The sequence below is a fragment of the Corvus kubaryi genome, unplaced genomic scaffold (genome assembly GCF_017639235.1).
Source record: "Corvus kubaryi isolate FWS band 111438036 unplaced genomic scaffold, C.kubaryi_AGA036_p1.0 37334, whole genome shotgun sequence".
In the NCBI taxonomy this organism is placed as follows: Eukaryota; Metazoa; Chordata; class Aves; order Passeriformes; family Corvidae; genus Corvus; species Corvus kubaryi.
Genome location: NW_024581108.1, coordinates 14,764,332 through 14,786,698, shown reverse-complemented (window position 1 = coordinate 14,786,698; position 22,367 = coordinate 14,764,332). Strand labels below are relative to the sequence as shown.

General features: G+C 36.6%; 1 protein-coding gene across 3 annotated transcripts in view; it reads left to right on the top strand.

The window, feature by feature from the left end:
* AK5 (adenylate kinase 5) overlaps positions 1-22,367 on the top strand; it is a 100,204-nt gene that overhangs the window by 38,371 nt on the left and 39,466 nt on the right. For all 3 annotated transcript variants that reach the window (XM_042030437.1, XM_042030436.1, XM_042030435.1), the window contains one exon: positions 17,713-17,803. In XM_042030437.1, the coding sequence (XP_041886371.1) occupies positions 17,713-17,803 (91 nt within the window). The remainder of the gene's footprint in view (positions 1-17,712; positions 17,804-22,367) is intronic.

The window sequence follows — 22,367 nt, the reverse complement described above, 5'->3', positions numbered from 1 at the left end:
TGTTCTTTGTAGAACATATCCCTTGGTCTAGAGAAAAAAGTTTACAGAGCTCATCGTCACAGCAGTAGAAGTTTCTCTTACTGGAGGCAGGATTTTGTCCAGTCTGCCTTATTGACAATGATTCTACATAATCTTAGAGCTGCAGTGTCAACCTTGTTACGTTAATAAGTCTATGTTCTTTTAAGAGGAAAAAATAAAAGACTGGCTGTAGTGAGACAAAAATACGAAGCATTAGAAGAAGGTTCTGGTCCTTATTTAAACAGCCAGAACAGGACAGCATCCTGTGGCATCCTTGAAATGCATATTTCTCTGATATCTTCATTGTCCCACTTGTCCTTTTAGGGAATTTACCATGCTTATGAAAACATTAAAATGACATTCAGATTAGTCAGAGAAGTAAAGAGAACCCAGAAAAAGTAGCTGAAGCTGGAAACGGATTTTGAGCACGAATTTAGAAGTTAAACAGTTGCGAGTGAGGCAAGTAGCTGTCTGCCCTCATAAGCATCAAACAAGCCTAATGGCTGTCAACTGTCACAGAAAAATTCCCCACAGAACTGTGTTATATAAATTTTTTCTCGTTTTGGTTAAAAAAGAAGCTTTCCTATAGAACTTGCACATTGACATGAACTTTATCTAAAGGCTGTGACTTACCAAAATGCTGACAAAAATACCAGTTATAGTTTATTTCTAAAGTTTCTCTGTTGTCATACATCTGCCCAACTTGAGGTGTTGGTTTGGGCTTTTTATTTATCTGCTTCTGAATGCTCATTCCAAAAGATTTGCACTTACTCATTCTTCCTTTAATTTTGGGCTTGTCCCTGGAGAAATGTGGGTCCTGCAGTCCTTTAGGCAGCCTCTGCCAGGGATGTCTCCCAGACCACAACCCAACTCAGAGAATCTTCTCCTCAGTGGAGGAACGTGCATCTGGTGGCAGATGCTGGAAGAACACCGGATGCCTTTGTTTTCATGGTGGTGATATTTGCGCGCGTCCATGCAGTTTTTGCATTAAAAAATCGTTAAAAAGAAAATTTTAAAAATCCCACTCCTCCTTCCCTGAAGTGATGCTAGGAATAGGGACTGTTAGCCACCACCTCCCCCGTGTGCTCTCACCTCCCTGCTGCAGATTCCCTAAGAATCTCATTTACGTGCCATCTGATGCCTGGACCTTGGATCCTCGGCTGCAAAGTGATACAGACTTGGCAGGAATGGTTTCCCTCAAATGTATCCTCATTGGTATCTGAGCATGGCCTTTCTCCCCACGGGTCGGAGATGGGGATTTGAACTGGCTTTGTTTTCTAGAGGCTACTGAGCTGAGATTCCCTACTGATTGGCCCAATGCCACCAAAATATTTTCAGATGCCTCTCATTAGTTTTAAAAATACAGCAGCCATAAGCACAGTCTTTCAGGAACATTTTAGATATGTTTTTAACCTGACTACTACACAGGACCTTCAGGGTACTTCTGGCTTCTTGGGCATGACCAAGTGGATGTGCGAAGAGGAGCCCAGATAGTCTTGAGCATCTGGAGCAAACCTTCAAAGTTTTAGGAAATTTTCAAATCTAACAAGGAATGTAGGCAGCTGTTTGTGGGAACCTTGAGACCAGACATTTTGTTTGAGAGTCAGGAGTCTTCCTCTGGTTTACAGTATGGTAAGTCTTTATCTGGCTCCATGAATGTATATGGTTATATGATAATTTTTAAATTGCTGTACAGGAAAATTAGAGGTGGGATGGGAAATAATGACTGTCACTTTTTCATTTTTTGGTGATTCAAAGCAGTGAAAGATAAGTTGAAGCCTAGAACAACTAACCAGAGCTCTGCAGTCATGGAAAACTGCTACTGAAAATTAAGGTTTTCTGTGTCTCTCTTATATTTGATAGCTCTTTTGCACAAAAACTGGGCTATGAGAAAGAACCTCTGTTTCCTGTAACGCTGCTGAACTAGAGAAAGTTTACACATGTTCTAATCTCTGCTAGGTTTTACACTGCATCTCAACACTATTTATGTGTTATTGTTTTGTGAGATCTTGAAGAACACACCAAGAAGGTACATAAATTTTATCTAGAAATGAGTGTAAACAGTTTGTAAATATATGCACATTTTATATGGGAACTATAGATGAGTAATTTGTGCATATATAGAAGCATGTGCACCATAAACACTTCCAAGCTTCAAAATATTTTCAGGCTCCCATTTTATGGTTTATGTCAACAAGTATATCAGAAATACCAGTGTCTGCCAGAGAATGACCAAGGATGGAAACTTGCCATCTGTGTACATAGAAGCATGCAGAGAAACCTTGAGGGTAGAAATTCTTTGCTGAGGTGAATAGAATCAGTGCAACACTGTGTTCTTTTCTAACTTTAGAAGTATGATGATTTGAATGGGTACCAGCTTTCTGAAACCCTGCCTTTTGTACACCCAGTGGCTTGAATGAAGTAAATGACTTTGAAAAAAAGGAATAAACTTTGACCAGTCTGGCTATAGAATTAGGCAGTGATGAGTGCCTGAGCTAAGGTGATGGAGGAACTCCAGAAAGACAGAGGGAGTGCTGGTTTGACAGCCATACTATCCCAGATTTTATCCATTTCTGGCACTGTGAAAGCTGATACATGTTTAAAATTAACAGAGGGGTTTTTTACAGATCTGAAACTAAAGCTGAGATAAGTAATTAAGTGAAGTTATCATGCAGAGGAATGAACTGTAAGAGATATTTAAAATAACATGTCCTAAATATTCTTCAAGTTATTTTAAACAGTTCATCTTAAGGTAATTAAGCTGTGTCCCTTGGGTAAATAGCAGCTTCTAATTTCGTTCTTGTAGTTAAAGTGATGCTGAAAGAAGATTAATTTTTCTTATTTAGATGAGATATATTAAGAAACCCACTTGGAAAAAATATCTTTTCTCTGGGAAAACCTTTTGTATTGAATCAAAAATATCTATCATCCATAAGCAAATTTTTCTGTCCTAAACCACAGCTGATTTTGTGAACATCCAACTGAAGAACCAAAGCTTCATTTCAGCCCTGCATTGCTGTAAACAATAAAATAGCAATTTCTTACCCAAAGTCCCATAAATGATTTCCAGCTCTAATTGCCACCGGTGCATCTTCCCAGTGAAGAGTTTATAGTCAGTGACTTCTTGATTTTATGGCAAAACCACTTTGCTGCCATTTGGTGGAGAAAATTTGCATATTAACTCATGAAAGTTGCTACTTCAGTAGAATCAAGGTGGTCTTTCAGCTCTCACACTCACAGTCCTATTAAAATGTTACTACATCTGGGAGCTTGTGCTCTACAGTCCCAGTATTTAACATCCTTATTTCCTGAACCTATCATTGCTTATAGCATCGAAGTAGCTGTCTTTATCTGTTATTAACTACTTTTGTTTCCTTATGCAAGTGGCAACTGAACGTTTTTTCTGCCATGCTATTCTCAACTTTGATTCAAAGGGCAAAATGAGACTGAGTGAACTGGCCTCTAGTAATCCAATCCAGTACCATTTTGGAAGTATTTGAACATTTGCTCCTGTTCCTTCTCTCCTGCAGATGTATCCTGGAATAGAAGGGAGACCTAAAAGATTCCACTTTCTTATTTTTTAATGCATCATAAAGATACATTTATTCAGATTTGTGAATGCTCATATATTGTAACGATGGAAGCCATTTAAATGTCAAAACTGTCAGCAGAAAGTCTGATGTTCTTGACATTATGGGCTTCTGTCATTTTTCTCCAGCATTCTGGAGTCTTATTTAGGCTTAACAGGGTTAGATGCAGCTACAGTGTTGGTGGAGAACTGAGAAAGCTGAAAAGTTACTCATCCATTGTGTGACTCAGGGTACACACTGCACTAGACAGCACTGAAGTGAGAACTACAGCCTTCCCCTAGGGCATTTTCCCCATTGCAGAATATCCTTTTGATCATTTCTGATAGCTGTTTGGAGGACTTTTTATTTTTCCTAATGCAGCTAAAGAGTATCTACCAAACAGTGCCTTGAAGAACTGTATGAAATTCTTCATAATTAGGAAAACACCACTACTGTGTTAACTCAGCACTTGACTGAAGTAATATATCCTCGCTCCTTACATTCACTGATCCTTACACGTCAGATAACCACGTACATGGCTATTTTGTGTTGCTTATAACTGTGGTACATCATGTAGTGTTAGTATGAACATCTCGGCACTGCATCGCTTTTTACCATGTAGACGTAACCTAAAATTCTTGGCAAAGACTCTCTGGTGAATCCTGTGTAGTTTGTCTTTGCTATAACCATATATGCTTCTGTATGCTTTGGCTCAGTTATCATCTTTCCTACTTCCAGGGTTGACATTTGTATCTTTCTATCTTATATAGTATTGCAGTTTGTTTCATTAATAGCCAGTGAATAAAATTATCTATTTACTTTGTTGTCACCATATCACATTCTGAAATTCAGTAATCTACTTAAATAATGAAACAGGAAAAGAAGCCTCACAAGACATAACTATGACACTGAAGTCAAAATTATTGGCATTTTCTGTGAAGGAAAAACTGTTGTCTCCAATCTCAACTGTTCATCTCTTTTTGTGCCAACAGTCAGTCATACCAATCATGGTAAAAGAAATAAAGAACTTAATGCATAAAATGTGGCATCTTTTCACTGTAACTTGCTACGATCAGTTATTTATATCTAGGACTGTTCATATATATGCTACCCCTTGATCCGTTTTGTTAAAAATAAAATTGCTAAAACTACATTGTTTTTAGGCAAATCTGAACATTTTTTCATTATGTACTCCTCTGAATTTCTCCTCCTGTCTTTAATCAGAATGTCAAATTGAAGCTTCACATTCATGTTTTCAATAGCAGTACTTCAAAATTCTCTGCTCTGTCTAGCATGCCAGGTCTTGTCTTTTCTTATATTATACCATCCATTGTATTTTGGTAATACTATAGTTTTTCTAATGCCAAGGTCGTCTCCCTCTCCTACCACTGCAAGATGCCAATTAGGCAATTTGAAAATACACTTTCCTAGTTTCCTGCCATGTCCTGCCTTCTAGGCTTTTTTTGGTCTGCTCTACTGAAAAGAACAGACCTCTCTGTAAAGGTGGAGTCCTTTCTAAAAGGGAACCTAGAATGTGGGCAATACAGCTTTTAGTCAAGTTGCTTATTAAATTTATTGATCCATAAGACACTGAAAAAAATATCCAGCAATCTTCTTTGTATCTGCACCTTACTGCAAGAATTTCACTGAATGGATTCTACATAATACAGATTCACATAACCCCAAGACAGGTCATATCTGTTTCTTTTACAAGAACTTTCTCTCCGCTCTCTGTCAGGCTCTGTATGTCGCCTCAGTCTGCTGTAATGGCCGTTAAAGGTTTTGTGGGTACTTTAGCTTTCATCTCTGACCCTGTTCATGGGGTGCAAGACACAAATGAGCTCAATTCCAGTACTGTGAACAGAGGGTTTTCTTCATTTATGCATTTAACGTTCCCTCATATCTTTTGATCTTTAGAAAGAGGGTCAGGAGCCATGTGAATTCTGAAATGAGTTTGGTTTTAAGAACTATTCATTATATCCTTGAACTACAGCCAGGAGACCACTCCTCAGAAAAATCACTAAATTTAGTAGGGTGAGTGTAATAGAGAGTAAGTTAAACAAATCTGAGTATTCTCTCATAGGTTAGGTCAGCACTTGGCAACAGAAACCACATCAGTTTTCTTGGGAAGATGTCTGTGCTGCAACACTTAGCTTAACAACCACTCATGTTAGTGGGGACTTCTGAAAGAATTTATTTCATAGCTTCTTGTTAAGGCTGCGCAACAATTTTTTACAGCCCCAATCTGATAACATACCTTGTAAATATTAATTATTCTTTAGGGTTAAAGGTTACAGTTGCTCTTTTTACATTGAGCAAAGTTCAAACAAAACTGCAAGATTCCCTTTTTCCCCATGAATTGTACAAGCAACTTTCTGATTTAAAAAAAAAAAGTGCCTTGGAAAAAGATTTACTGGAAGATAACTGATATTTGACATATGAAACAAGGTCTAAATCTAACCTTTTTGAGAGAACATAATTTGGCTTGAGGATGAAAAAGGACAAATAAAAAAGTCTTAAGCAGGAATAGAAGCTTGTGAGAACTTCTTCACTGGAGTAGGGATGAGAATAAGCATGTAGAGAGTGTCTCACCAAACTCCAATGACTATTTCTGTATTTACAGAAGTTGTGCTGGTCTGAGAGGAGGGCATGTAGGGAACCCACTATAAATGAAATACAGGCGAGTACCAAGGCTCTCATTACACAGGGCAGGAGAGTGTTGAGCTCAATTAGCTGCTGTGCAACAGCAAGTGCTTGCAGAGCCAGCAGCTAATGGGCTCTCTGCAGGCTCTTGACTCCCTCATCGGAGGGAGGAGGAGGGCAGCAACATGCTAAGATCTGCTGAAGGGCTTTTGAAGGAAATGGGGGCTATTCTGTTCAGTGTAGAAAGGTCTACAAGATCTTTTGTTTTATGAAGTATTTGCATTTAGTCAGTTCCCCATCTCCCTTGGCATAATTTTAATAGGGAGTAAGCTTTACAAATAATTAGGATCTGCCTCCAAATTATTTTTCTTCCTTTTTAGTAGAGACTACTCTCAGAACTAATAGAATCAAATAAGAGACTACAGTTTTCTGGGAGTTTGGACACTGACTTCCAGAAGTTTCTGGGAGCTAGAACACTGTAGTACAAACTAAAGGAAATTTTATTTCCTTTGTAGCAATAATGGCTGTATGAAATGTAGTCATTGTTTGAACTAAAGTTTTTGAAAACTAATTTTAAGAACTAGCATACCTGAATTGTCTTGGAAACTCTGCAAATCTTGGTTTTGGTTCTATAAATTATCACAAGTCCACTTTTAGATTGAATGAGTATTGGTACTTCCTGCTTAATATTTATGATGCTTATTGGAGAAGATGGTGACTCTTAGACTGAAAAAAATTATTTATCTTTGATATAATACTCTGTAAGAATTGCAAGATCTAATAAGATTTATGATATGCAAAAGGAGAAAATTTGAATTGTATTAATGATTATTAATTAAGATATTTTCCATGGGACTCCATTTAAACATTTTTTTGTTGAAACATATTTTTGCTGTCAGATGATCCAAGTAATTTTATTTGAAATTAAAGCAAAAAAATTATAGAAAGAGAAAGGAACATTCAAAACATTTAGTTGTCTATCTCACTGCAGCTTAAACCAGGTAGGAGAGTAGGATCAGAAAATCCCCCCCCAATCCCTTTCACATTCAAAAAAAATTGGGATGTATTCACACTGTCTTTTCTTCCACTTTAAGTAGTTTCACTGCAAAAGTAAACAAATCTTCAATTTCTGTAATGTATTCTATTTCATTAGAACTGTAAACAGGAAAAAAAGAGCAGTAGAAGATATCTTTAAGCCTTCATAAATGATCAAAACTAAACATCAAAAAACTTAATAACGAACTTGTTCTACCCCTACAAATTGCTTTTAGCACTTCTTACATTTGCTGAATATATTAAAACTGAAGACTAAGTTCCTGTTTTCCAAGGTCTGTAAGTGCCAGGGTCCAGAGCCTATGCATTCACGCTGGATCACATGAATGGTTTTAATAATTTTTTTAGCAGTGGTAAAATTTTAATAATAAAGGCAAACATAAATCACACATTTGTTATCTTAAGGTAAATACAAAACAACATAAGGTTGCTAAATTTTCTAAATAGCTATTATTTCTAGTCATTACTACAATACTGGGGAAGGTTGACAGAGAGAGGCAGACCTTCCGTGTACTTTTAGCTGGTTTATATTACAAAAACAAACACTTTGAATGCACTTAATTTTGTAATTCGTTGCCCATGTTTTGCCAGGATCCCAGTAGAAATTAATACCACTATACAGCTGTAAGATTGAGCTTATTCTGCTAAAGTAATCAAGGGTTGAAACAGTGAGAACTACCCATTCTAGCACTAGGCAGCAAATGGAAAGGTGGACACTTCACAGATATTTCTCTGACTACTCTTTTACCAGGTGACATTGAAAACAACCAAACAACCACAGTATGAGGAACACCATGATCTATCTCATCCAAGAGAAAAACAGAGCAATGGTGAAGGAGCTGCAGTGATGGAGAGCAGTAGCCAAAACTATTTTAATACAGAGAAAACCCCCAATTATAAAATAATTACTGTTAAGTGAATGTAAAGTGGTGGATTCTGGTTTAGAATATCAAAAGCTCTAATTTTCTGCGTCAATTGAAGGAAAGGTCAGTTATAGCAGTTTTTATAGATAAAATTTATGAATACTCCATATAGGTTGCTTAGCTTGCTTTCGCAATAAATAATTTATACTTTAACAATGTATTAGTACTATGGTATTAGACCCCAAGTGTTAGAGTTTCGGGTATTCTGTAAAGCACTTAGCTCAAACAAACAACCCAAGGGAAAGTTATGAAATTCTAATAAAGGAAAGATTCCAGAGGCTTCATTTTGATCTTTCCTGGGTCTTTTTTTTCATTTTTCTCCTGCAACACACATTATTGTCAGATTACATGCCTTTCTTTTCCACATCCCTATCCCTTCTCAGACTTCATTTCCATAGTGAAGGTGAGTTTTCTGATTTGTACTTTCCATTTTTCTGATCAATATATTGGCCATTGTCTGTGCCAAGACATCCATTGGACATTTATCATGCTTTTAAAAATAAATTAATTCTATTATTTAGGGCTTCCCTAAAATTATATTTCATTTAATAGGAAGAAATATTGTCAAAAGCTTTAAAAAGTTAAATAAATTATGTCAATCAGTTCCACTTCATCCACATTTTTTATGATATTTAAAAAATGCTTTCAGCCTACATAATCATGTGGGATTTTGTCCTACATTTATTTCCAAAAAATACATGCTAGATGCAAGAATGTCATATTCCGTGATGACTAAAGCAATAGTTTCTGTCAGTATCTCCTTAGCTTGCCAGCTTTCATTTATAAATCAAGTAGTCTCCTTTTTGCTCTGAAACAACATGCTCCAATAATTTAGATGTCAAAACAGAACTTTCTGGTACAGAAATTAAAATAGAAGTGGCTCACTTCTTGCTGCAGGAAACAAACTCATGTTCTTCCTGCAGCAGCAGAATTGGAAGTTGGCTTTATGAGCCCATCCTGGACCCAGACTGACATCTGCTGAATATTATCCTCTTTGATACAAGTCCTACTTCTAGAGAGAAATAATTTATTTCATGAAAATTTAGTACTTTTCAGCTGAAAATGACCAAGGGAGGGCTTATTATCAAGGATTCCAAAACCATTTACAATGTTTGTTCACATAGAGACCACCAGTGGAAATGCTGCTTATCCTGGGTTCAGAATTTATTTAAATACACAGGAACCGTGTAGCTGGGAATTAAAATTTATGTTTGTCTTCCGAGGAAAATAGAAAAGCCAAAAATTTTCAAATGTTCCTTTTCTTACGGTGTGAAATTCCATTTTGAAAATCTACAACTATTGGAGATTAAATTATTTGTGTTGCTAAGGTCGTAGATGACTAAAAATGTCACATTATTTCTTGAATTAAATGCAGATTTTGCATATGGAACACCCACATCCTCTGGTGTTTAAGCCTATGGTTTACCCTATGCTTGTTCTTGCAGCTGAGTCATTAGTCCTCGTGCTTGAATAACTGGCTAAATTTGCAGCTGAAATTAACTCAGGACTCTTTTTGTTAGCTTTCAGATGGTAACATTCTTCCTTAGAAAATTGTGATGATACATAGGCAAAAATTATATTTTTCATAATAATTGTTATGAAATCCACTAACAGTAAAAGACCAGACAACAATATTTTAGTATTTTGCATTCAGAATCTCTTCCACAAAAGCCAACAGGAGAAATGCTATTGATCTTGAAAGGGAAATATTTGGCTATATTTGGCAGCAGCATCCGTGTTTTTCTTTGAAATAAATTGCAAGCTGTCAATAGAAGAAAATAGTATTTATAGGAAGAAATGTCTTTTATTTCTGAGTTTTTCTAATTTTGTTGTTGTTGTTGTTGTTTTCTTATTTGAATTACAGTTGTTGCTTGTTGGGCCTTTTGGGGAAGCCAGTGTCTCTGTATATTTATTCAGGGTGCCTGTCTTTGATTTGTACATGCTGTGGGAGCTGATGTTAGAAAATTATTTGATTTTGTTTAAAATGAAAGGAAGAGTGACACAGGAGCTCTGCAGGCAGGGGAAAACATATTTTTTAAATCTTTAATCAAGAAAAGTCTCTCTACACACAAAAGTACTGGTTATTGTAATGTAGTTATAGGACTCATTCTGCCTGAGAAGTGTTGTTGCACTCAGTATTAAAAAAAAAAAAGGGTAATGAGGAAAGAATTTATGTGAACATATTGGTGGTCAGAGCTGTTTCACTGAGCTAGGTGCTCTGGGAATGTGAACATTCCAGTACTCACCTCAGAGGGTACAGGAAGAAATAAGGGAATTGTGCTATAGAAACTGATCCTTAACTGGTTTGCTCCCAAAGAGTTCAATCTGAAGAACAAGGGCACATCCAAGCCTCATAGAAGTCCTCATAGATAAAGGTGGAAGAAAAACTACTGGAAGACAAGCATTATTATTGTGGAAAGAAAAACCAAAGGCATTTGGGGAAGAGCTGGGTAATTCTAGATCTTTCTGTAATGTCACTGAGCTGTAGAAAGCAAAGTGACAATTGCAGCTGTTACTGACTGAGCTTCATGCCACTTGTTTGTACCTCTCTGCCCTTTGCCTACGTTTCAAAATACTGAATTTTACATTAATGCTTCATTATTGCAGCATCACTGAGCTCTGGTAAATACGAAAAGATTTTGCAAGCTAAAGCACAGAGGGCTGTTAAAGCTGTGTGAGGATTTGGACAGCTTCAAGTCATATCTGACTCTCTGTAATCAGTAATGTCTTTCCCCTTCCTTTGGGGTTAGGCACATTAAAGTAAAAAATCAAACAATTTATTCTAGACCCAGTGGAGGTAGAGAGTAAGATGATTTCTCCCTCCGGCTGAATGTTTTCCTGGGTTCTACAGGAAAAGAGTAAAAAATAATTCATGGAGCATCTCCTAACTCAGACCATAATTAAGTTTTCCATTCAAGCTCTTCAGAAGTGATCTGTCTGGATGCTCAACACCACTGTTCTGTTTCTCTGTAATACCATTTGACTCTTTAAAAGCAATTTCCTTTAAAAAGTAAACACATAATGAAGATTACTCCAACAGTGGAATGGATATTTTTTTAAATAATGAAAAGTAAGTGTTTGTGCTTCCAAGGTAGAAAAGATCTCTATACGTGCATATACTAAAGCATTTCTTTCATTTCAATTAATCTTCAAAAATAATTAATATAGTTGACTTTGCTATAGAAGCTGCTGAACAGATGTAATACATGTCAGGGTGCAAGTTTTCAATGATTTGCAAAGTGAATAGGCACACAGAGTTTATATGCAGAGATGCTGGCTGTATTTATAGCTTGAAAAGTTCCTGCTATAAGTAAATTATCTGACAAGTCAGATAACCCAGAACAAACACATGCAAATCATGTCCTTTTAAATGCTATGTAAAATAATGCATATGCTGCCTAATTTGGTTCTGATTCCTGATGAAAATTTCCAAGATAAATAGAATATTTATGGTAGGGGTCATAGTAGTATAGAGAAATGGCTGAAACATTTTGAATTGTTTATTACTGACTGTGTTAAACTGACTTCAGGTTTAAAAAGTTAGAGATACAAAAATGGTGGAGGATAATGCCTACTGGAAGCTCAGAGTCCCTCTAAGGAATGGAGAACATGATGCAAAAATGATTTTATTAATAAAAGAGCAATATATTTGCTTTCCATATAATAGTTACCAGCCTTCCAGATGAATATCCTTATTGGGAAAAAAAATTAACCAACCAGTGCTCTTTAATATCTGCACAGGCAGAAAGGCTTTGCATCTTAGTGTTATGAAAAATATGTATGTTCCAAACCCACTCTGTGGCACCATCAGCTTCCCTATTAAACAAGCAATTGCTTTATCCTCTCAAGTCCATTAATTTTCTGTTACCATGCCACCAAATTATGGATTTCTCCCCTCACCCCCAATCAAATCCAACCCTCCTTCAGTTTGTCTGCTTTCTGCTCTACAAGGGCCTATAATTGCATGGTGTCTTTCCCATCATCTCTTCCCACCACACTGCCCGAGGCGCTCATTATTATCAGCTGAAAACTGATGTAAGTCAGGGTGTTGCTGAAAGGATCACAGCATAAAGACAGAAGTTCTCCCTCTGTCTGCCTATCAAAAGCTGTTACTCCACATAAATGTACAAAGACAAGCTATTACTTCTACTACTGTTAATTGTTTCTTCAGGTGAGAGTTACCATTTCCTTGCTGTTGCTCTGTTCAATATTCCAAGTATGAAAGCTGGTTTAGCAGTTTTACTGTGAAGGGAGGGAAACTGGCAGAGCATCTCCACGCTTGTGTGCCATGGCATTAAGTTCTTCAGTTTAGCTTGAAATAAGACAAAATTGCTTTAAGAAGAAAAAATCCCCAAGCCTGTCCTTTGTAGTAATTCCATTGTTCATGCACTGCCAAATTAATAGAAGAGGGTCTGTGAACAGAAAAATAGAAACAATGGAAAATGTCTGGGTGCATCAGTGTGCACATTCATATTTTCACATTTTGTGGTATAAGGCAGTTAAATTAACTGATAGTTTCTGTTATAACCATGTCTTTTTTGAGGGTCATTTCAGTACCATTAATGTTACTCGAAGATGTTATTTGAATTTGATGGAATAATTTTTTTTTTTCTTACCATACAAGAGCCTGTGTATGCACCTAATGTGTTCAAAAATCACATAATTAGTGGTTTTGAATTGCACCTATTTTGAGTAAATGAGTTTGGGATACAGAAAAGCTACCAGCAGCTGCTGCAGAACTGTCAGCTCCACTCAGGGCTGGAGAACATTCACCCTCACGCTTGTTTACAAGTAGCACTCACAGCAAGAGATCATTAGATACAAGGGGAACTTGAGAAACTAACGATAGACGTAGGAGGACTCTGCAATTATTTATGAATCCTCTTTGGAACTCGTGGTAAAAAAAATAAGGTGGTAAGAGGTTTATTTTAGATAACTCAGAATATTAGGATATTAATAATGGTGTTAATATCCCCAGTTCAGTTTTTTTCTAAATTTCTGATACTAATTTTTGACCTCTACTAACTGCATAATATTTGAAAAATCACTGATGACCTGTAGCGTAATTTCAGTTGTAGTTTTTCTTCCGTATGTGGTAAAAATATAATATAAAAATTAATCTGAGATTTCAAAGTATTTGATGTAAAAGAATGAAAATATTAGAAATAGAGAACAAGTTAAAGAGAAATATCTCTCCCCTATGTCCTCACCCTACCATTTTGTGGTGTTTTGAATGTTTTTTTGGTTTTGTTTAAGTGTATCATTAAAAATACTTTGTAATAAGGAGATGTTCCCTGAACTCCCAGTCTGCACATTCCAGCTTCATTTCAGTGCCTCTGCTTATTGGTTTTCCCATACAAGGCTTCAACTAATTTTTCTCACCCCCCATCCCAATGGTTATTATCCTACCTTATATATTTTTCCTCATATATTTCTTTGCTGTTTTCCCATGTTGCTGGGGTTTTTCTTTTGATTTTTCTGCTTTTTCCAGAAGTAACTGCACAAGTCAGTTGTAATTATTAAGAGAAGCAAACTAGGGATGGAACAACAATAATGAAGAGATTTTTGTGGGGGTGTCCAAAAATGGTAAAGCAGTACCTATACCTCAAGTCTCATTTCACCTTTTAGTATTACCAAGGGTAAAACAGAACTAGTTCTTACTTGTTTTCCATCCTTCAGGAGCAAATCCCTGCCTAAATCAGTATGCATAATAACAGTGTGTTCTTGTTACATTTGTAGCTGCTGCCTCCTGAAAATTATTGTAACTTGCTCAATCTTATGAATCTCTTTATTTTACTAGAATTGTCGACTTTTCAACCAAAAATACCACCACTTAAGGGACAGTGGTGCAATCTGCCTTCTAAACTAGGTATCTCTTTTAAAAGCATGGGAAAACCATGATATAAGAAACCATGTTCTCTTCTCCATGGATAAACCTCTTTTTTTTATTTAAGAAGAAATTGTTCCTCGCTGCAGGTGATAATATATGGGTAATTTGTCTACTTCCTAAACTATGTTGTGTTTCACTTCCGTGGATCTGGTTAATGGATTACAAAGCTGAAGTGACAGCTCTGGCTATGTAGAGCAGACTTCCCTGAATTAATTCTTATTTGAATTTTAAAAATATTTTTCTTTTTAGGAATAATCTAAAATTTTCAAATAAAAAATTTTCAATAAAAAAATTTTCAAACCACTGCAAATAGTGATAAATTAAGCAGTAAAGACAGTGATGTCAGAATAAGTTTTGCTGCTTGCTTCCATTCTGAATTTGTCTCACATGCAAGAGCTTCTTCATCCTCGCAACTCACAGTTTGGTCTTCTGGATTAAATAACTTCTAAAATTTCTCTTTCCCATGGAAAGGTACAGGAAACAGATCATTCTCATACCCTGTCTGGAAGTCCCTCCAGTTTATCAGCTATGGATACTGGCACTGCATTGACCATCCAGGAGCTTTCACCCCTGTGCCAAACACCACAGTGTTATGTTATGTTTAATTTGGACATGGCTTATTTTCTTTTCACTGACATCCATCATGTTCTAAAATAGAGGACATTTTCATCTACTGTTGTAAATGTTATTTAACTGTAAATTTGTTTGGGGTTTTTACATGCTTTCTTCATTTCTAACTGTATTTCAAGCTGCACAAATAAGAATTCCCTGCAAATCTGCTGCACTCAGATTTCCTTCTAGCTTTCCTGTACTCAAGTCTGGAAGGCTGGTGTGATCTCCCCCTATTTTGGGAATGTTTTAGATAAACCACCTGCAAAAACCAGCAGTTTCATTGGAGGTGAATCAGGTCGTAGGGGACAGCGCGAGGCTGAATGACACCCTCACCCACAATTCTAGTTAACTGCAGTTTCCTTGATGTTTGTCCCCTGACTGTTGTGAGGAAAAATCTCTGCACCTTTTTCTTTAACATGTACATGGTATTACCAAACCTTCATTTATCATCATGGACCAGTGAGATTTGCAATTTTCAGTAACTCAGACAATTTTTCTGTGAAGCTCCTTCTGTTGGCTGGGATTTATTGGGCGCTTATTTAGAAACACTAATAATTTTCTGTCTGCGAGCAGCAACAACCACCTGCATTCCCTAGGGCAATTATTTACAGTGCAGAAGATCAAGAAAATATTTTTCGTCATTTTTATATAACACTGTGCCAGCAACAAATTCTGTGATTCAACAACACTCATGTGAAAATGAGATAAACTTTCACGAAAATTCATCATTACGCCAGTCATCATTTACTTTTAAAAGTAATAAAACCACCCATAGCCCCAAAACATGCTTTAAGAAGGTTTGTGAAACCTTTCAGAGATTTTGATTGGCTTCTTAAAGAAATGTGATGCTCTTGTCTGCTGAGGTCCTCCCTAATCTTGTCCTGCCCCAACAAAACAGAGACAGCATAGAACAAAAACACCATTAGTGCCTCACGGAGGGAAATGCCATAGAGTAAGGTCAGACCTCAAACCCCTTTGGCCACACAGGGAAGAAACATCTTGCTTCTTCCTGCATCACTGGTAAAGACTGTATCAATGCAGCCAACAATAGAGTTAATATTTAATAAAATTACACTTCTATAAAACATAGGCCTTGACTATAATTAAACTGAGACATCCATAAAGATACCCCAACATGACTTAGTTGCCAAGAGCTATGTATTGAAGCAAGTAGGGATTTGTTTTCAGCAACCTGTGGATTTAGACAGGTTCTGCTAAAAATACAAGGTTTACTGGTGTTTGTTCTGTGTGGCCAGGGTTGTTTGAGTACCATTTATCTTTTATACAAGCTTCCAATAATTATCAAAGGATTTAATTTTAAAATATTTAACAATTCAGTGAAGTACAGAACTCACAAGGTTACTTAGTTTCTTTCAAAAATAATTTCTCCATGGAAGCTACCTTGCCTTCCTGTGGCTCAGGGTATTACAATTCTTATTTTGTGATGGGAAAACTGAGTCTACGTGCAAGCTTCAAATAATTGGTTTTTTTGGGGTGACAATATAAGCTTTCATTACAAAGCCAGACTTTTCAGAATGCTGAAGCACAGCCAGTGTTCTTTGAATAGGAAAGTTGGTATTTCAAATTCCTGGAACCTTCAGAACATTTTGAGATTGATCATGTGGTTTTTTTCACGGTGAACTGGATTATTCAGAGGAATGCTGCTAATAAGAAAGCAAGCCTGTCATCTCACCAAGTGTGGTATGACCTACACAATAATGATCAGACACAACCTGGTTACAATTTACTGGGTTTTATGCGTACACATACACACAAAGATGATATATGTCTATGTTAGGAAGACTCTTTTCCTATCAACAAGGACATTCCAAAGCTGCTCTTTGTGTATCGATAATAAATTGCCCAACAGTAGCCCAACAGCTTTATTTAAGACCTGTTCTTCCACAAGCCTTGGTTTTGATGGAAGTTAAAACGCAATCCCTCTAATACGTAAACAAATTTCTGCTTTAGAAATTTTTTTAAACTGCTTTGAGTTATGACAAACACTAAATGGCAAAAAAATTTCTTGAGATTAGATAAAGGTCTGCCCACACAGATGGTGACTGCTGCAGGATGAACTTCTAAGTGGCCCTCAGGCTCAGACCCTCAAACTCCATTTCAAGAGCCAGTCAGAAAACTCCATGTATTGATATTTATAGTAGTCTCATCTATCTGAAAAAGTGATGATCTAAATAAATGAAGCTTGATAAATACAATAAGGAAAATCACAAACCCACTGTCAAGCATGTCACTGTAGCAGGACCTCCCCCCTGCCACAGTCACCTGGCCGTAAAAAGAAACCTGTCAGACAGAGCCTGGAAAAAACTTGGGAAAATCAGTATCAGAATTCAGGCAAAAGATATGAAAAAGAAGGTTAAAATCATAAGAAATTAATTATTTGCCATTTTAAATCAGCTTTTCTTTCCTGATTTAATTAATCACTAAGTCATTACACTTTCTGATACTGAGAGGAAAGCTTTCTTTTCTATAAGTGGGGGATTTTCAAAATTACTTATTCTTTCCTAAGAGTTTTGCTCAACTACTTGAAGAAATTGTACATGTCACAAAAATTTGTTTCAGACAATTCAGAAGTTGCTGAAAGTTTTTCACTTGCAAATTAAAAAAGTTAATTATGCTAATCACCAAAAAGAAGTGACAGTAAAGTAATCCCATTTCTGGTGTCTCTGCTGACATTTTTTTCAACCATCCAATGACTGAAGAAGTAATGTGCATTACTAGTTTTATCTTCTGCTTTGAAACTTCATTCTCTGAGAACAAGTCAATTTTAAAAATAGGCAAAATGATTTACAAAATTAAAGTCAAAATTTAAATGATTCATACCTAAAACAATGGACAGCACACATTAAAATAGAAAGGTTCCTATCAGGAAGGCTTGGGGTGAGAAGTCACAGTACATGTTGATGTTCAGCCAAGTAGTAAGCACCATCTGATTGCCAACTTTTCCTTTTTCTTTTTCTTTTTCTTTTTTTTCTTTTTCTTTTAGTTTGATGCAGACAGAGATGAAGAAGAAGTGTTCTCTGACATAAGTTCAGCAGTTGACAATAAACTATTCGCAAACAAAGAGGCTGCAGCAGGTGAGCTGATGTAAGATTTCAACAACCATATTTACTATACTGCGCTTGACATTGGTGGGATGCCTTTTTCATATTCTTCAAGATTGGATGTAGGTACTATAGCAGAGTCTTGACCAACCTCAAACATTTGCACAATCAAGGACAAAAAAAATCTCTTTATATTTGGAAACTTCATATAGCCCATCCAACAACTTTTTTATCTACAAGTTAATCTTAAAGTACTATGGAAGTCCACTAAGCTATAGTATTAATACAAAAATCATGTAAGTTTTCAATTACAGTTGTCGGCTGTTTCAGTTCCACCTTGGTGTTCACCAGAAAACCAGTCCTGTGAGATTAATGATCATACTTCCTCCCTAATAATTGGTACTAATTCTGAAATGGTGTGTGAATATAAGTCATGTGTTTGGGGATTTTATTTATTTGTCTATTTATTATTTGTGCTTACTGAGGCTCGAATGTCTTCAAAGAAAAGCCTTTGAGAGACAAAGGACTGCAAAAGAATTGAAGCTAAAAATCAAAGCACTGAAAATCCATAATATCTGTCAGAAATATTTTGCTTGAGGGCAGCAGAAAAGTGTTCCTTGGTACCTTCACAACTTCTTCCTTTTGTAATGGTTTCCAAATAAACTGTGAGAGTTACACAGGTAGATGATGTCATAAATGTCTTCTGAACCAGTATGCAAAAAGAAATTTTTGATAATGTTCTAAATGAGACAAAGATGAAGTACCAAGGTGGGGAGGGGGAGGGCAGTGAATGCAAGCGGGGTTGGGAAGGAGGTTGAGAATTATGAAAAGTTCATCAGCTAAAAACCCCACAGGTTTCTAGTGGTCACCCTTGAGATAAAATGCACACAAGAATAATGACTCTCTTTTTCTGTTAAGTGGCACAGATTTCTTTTCTATTTAGCCTTATTCATAGAGGCAAGAGGTTGATCCCAAACCTAAAATGGCATTTCCACTGTACAACATTGTGTTGATAATTGCATCTGGATTCCCTAATTGATTTAAGAGCTGGACAGGAAGAAGAGGAAAGAAGTGTCGTAAAGGTTCAGGCTCTGACAAACAGCTTGATGAGTTAAACAATTTGCACAAGTTGGTTGTGATTCTGGATGAGTTCCAGTCAGTTCCTCAAAAATCTGATCTATTTAATAAATCCCTCACCAAAATAATTGGATAGCCATGAGCAGATGCCATGCCACAATCACCTAATTAGTGCCTAATCTGAGCACTGATAATAGTAAGGAGATTTGAAGTAGGATGTCTACGAGATCAGGTGTTTAATTTCTAGAGGTTGCTATTCCAGCATGTCTTGATCTCACTTTTTGTCTTCTAATCTTATTAGTGATATTGCAATATACTCTAGTTCCTTGTAGCTAACATAAACATAGGATTTCTAATATTTTCATGCCTCCACATCAATCTAATTCATGTTATACCTGTAAAACCCAGTTGTAATCAACTTTGTAACAATATGTGCTGAAAGAAAACAACTGAAATGTTTATAGATGAAAATACAATTTTCTCATTGTTGCCTTCTACAACATATTAAGACCGTTGCCAAGAGCAACAACCTGTCATGAAACTCAACAGTGTAAGGTTGCAATAAAATTTGTATGGGAAGCATCTTACTGAGAGGAAAATTAAAATGTAATCATTCTAATGCTAATCAGTGCTTCAACAAATTATTTCTATAATATTCCACTTGAAATTTATCTTCTAAGCATTTGTCTTGCCCAAGTGCTTATAGGTAACATGTATTAATTGAGTTATTAGACGGCGCTTCAGAGCATGTTCCGTAACATAAAAAGGCATTTTTATTTTATTGAGCTTAAACATGTTAGTAAGAGAAGCAGTAAGTTTCACAGGATAGGCTTAGATTACTTTTATGACAGTCAGCGTTGAAGTGTGTGAATACTATCATTGTTAAAATATGAGTATAAGCATATTTGAGCCAATGAACCATATTGAATAGAATTGCTAGCAGGATTCAAAGTAAGTAATGCCTTTAAGCAAGGATTGGAAATTCATTAGCTGATTTGCCAAAATGCAGATTGTCCAAGGAGCCGATTTAATTAATTTGCATGATGGGTCATAGCTACCTTGTGATGGGAAGTGAAGTACAACTGCAGATCTACAACTGCAGATAAATTTAGACAGATCAGTACAGTTTATGTTCATTGCATAAATGAATTTAATGAACCATGAAAAAGCAATGCTTGACATTTGCATTCCTGACAACTTAAGGATGAACACATTTTCAGAGAAAGTGTCATGAACCCTGGCTTAAAACACTGAAATGTTTTGTAGGACCAGAGACATTTACAGCCATGATCCCCTGGGCTTTAGGGTGCATTTCTGTCATAGGAATTACACACCTGCCTGTAACAATCACACTCTCTCAGCTTTCCATGATCAATCTTACACAATTCAGCCTAGGAGCAACAAACAATATGTAAAATACAGCATAAAATGTAAAAATACAGCTTCTTGGTGAAGGAGGTGACTGAGCACAGTTGTGCATCCCTCTGGTGCAGGGGTATCACTGTCCCTGACTGTCAGACCTGGCAGGGGTAGCACCTGTCAGCACATCCTTGTACAGCTGCAGCCACCTTTAATTCACCTCGTCCCTCAGTGCTGTGCCATTGGATCCTGTTGGATTCCTCACAAGACATATCTTTATGAAAGATGCCTTCAGTGTCAATATACAAAACATGGCAAAAAAGGGGAATGCATTCTAGCTCTGTGCTTTTTCTTATTTCAGCCTGTTCCTCCCTGGAGACCTGATTATTCAGTTAACAGGAATTTAATAAAAACTTTCAACTGCTTTATTTTTTAATTGTGCAGTACTGTACCTAATAAAACCTTCTCTTTTTTTCTCTAAGGAAAACACAGGGCCCATGAAAATGACCATGTCCCCCTTGCCTTAACTTTATTCATGCAGTTCAGGAAGCATATTTTAAGCCCTAAGGGTACCTTTTCATATCAGGTGCTTGCAAGTTATTTCTCCATGGTGGTAGAACTTTCATGGGCTTTCTTAATTGATATTTTTTAACTTGAGTTTCCCCTTTTGCAATTGATAAAGTTACCCGGATCACTTCCTATAGGTTCATACAAGCACAGGAAGGCTCCAAGTTAACCCAGAGCTTATTTGAGCCAAGAGATTATTTGGTGGAATGGGACACCCCTTTGAAAGAACTAAGATTAATCAGACTGTTAGCCTTTCCTCCTAATAGTAGACAAGTATTAATTGTTTTTATAGCTTGGTCTCATGGTACTAACTTAGCAAAAGAAAAATAATGCAACTTGCTCAGAAAAGGCAATGAAACTTACTTATGATCAACTGTTCTGTTGTCAGACATGAGATGTGCAGCCTGCAGTCTCATTGAAAGTAGCAGTGCATGTTTGCTTCCAAACACTTGAACCAGTCCTCCTCTTCTCCTTAAGCCAACATTTTGCATTTCACCTTTGACAGATAAACATTGCCACAGGTTTTACGTAAAATGTTGCTAATTTAAACTTGGGTTTAGAAAACCTCAGCTGAGTTTTGCATCATCCACTTTCTAAGGCTCTCCTTTTGCCTTTAGCCTTGTCTGGGCATCTGCCTACAGCAGGATTCCCGACTGCCAGTACCTTGCCAAGGGGCTCCCTGGTGTGCCTCTGCTGCCGCACGTACAGGCAATAGTTAATGAGCTCATTGTTCTCCCCTGGAAGACCTGTTTTAGGAAGATTTAGTCCAACCTTAGCAAAATATGCTCCCTCCAACAAGAAACCAAGCTAGAGCATAGGAAACTACTCATGCTGCACCAGGGATATCGCAAGTACTCTTATATGTCCCTTAATTACTTTATCTTGTCCTGGGAGTAGCCATTTGCTTCAATTCATTTCTGATGGGTTTGTCTTTAGGCAATTTGAGGAGGGTAGAGAAGTCTGAGCACTGTTCAGTGATAGATGGTTATAGGCTTTGTTAGTTTTCATTAAACCATGAAAGAGTGATTTTCAATTTTTCTTGAATATACCCTAGGAAGAAGCGATGTTTTTCCAAGGACACCAGTGTTCTAGTTCAAGTAAAAAAGGCTTTAAGATGCTTGACCATATTAAAATTGTATAACCATTATGGCTTTTATCACTTAAGATACATTATGCATGAGTATTCATTTTCAGCCTGACCTTTACACATAAGTTTGCAGCATCATATTTCATACTAATGTTTCTAGCTAAGAATACGTACTGCTCTTGGTAGTTAAGTGACAGTTAATCAAGTGCCTTTAATAAAGTGCCAACAAGTGCCTTTAGAAGTGATTGATGTGTCAGGGTAGGCCCGTTCCAGTGACAACTGAGGCTTAGTTAAATTATATTATTAACAATGACACGGTGTTAAGAGTGAGATGTCAGCTGTGTAAAATAAATCAAAAATTAAGATTCTCTCAACAGATGGAAATCTATTTCCTTGCATATAGCTTCTAGAGACAGGTATTTTCAAAAGACCATAAAGTGTACATACCAGAGAACATGCTGCATTTGTACATGGTGACACTGTGGCACCAGGAATATAATTCCTTTC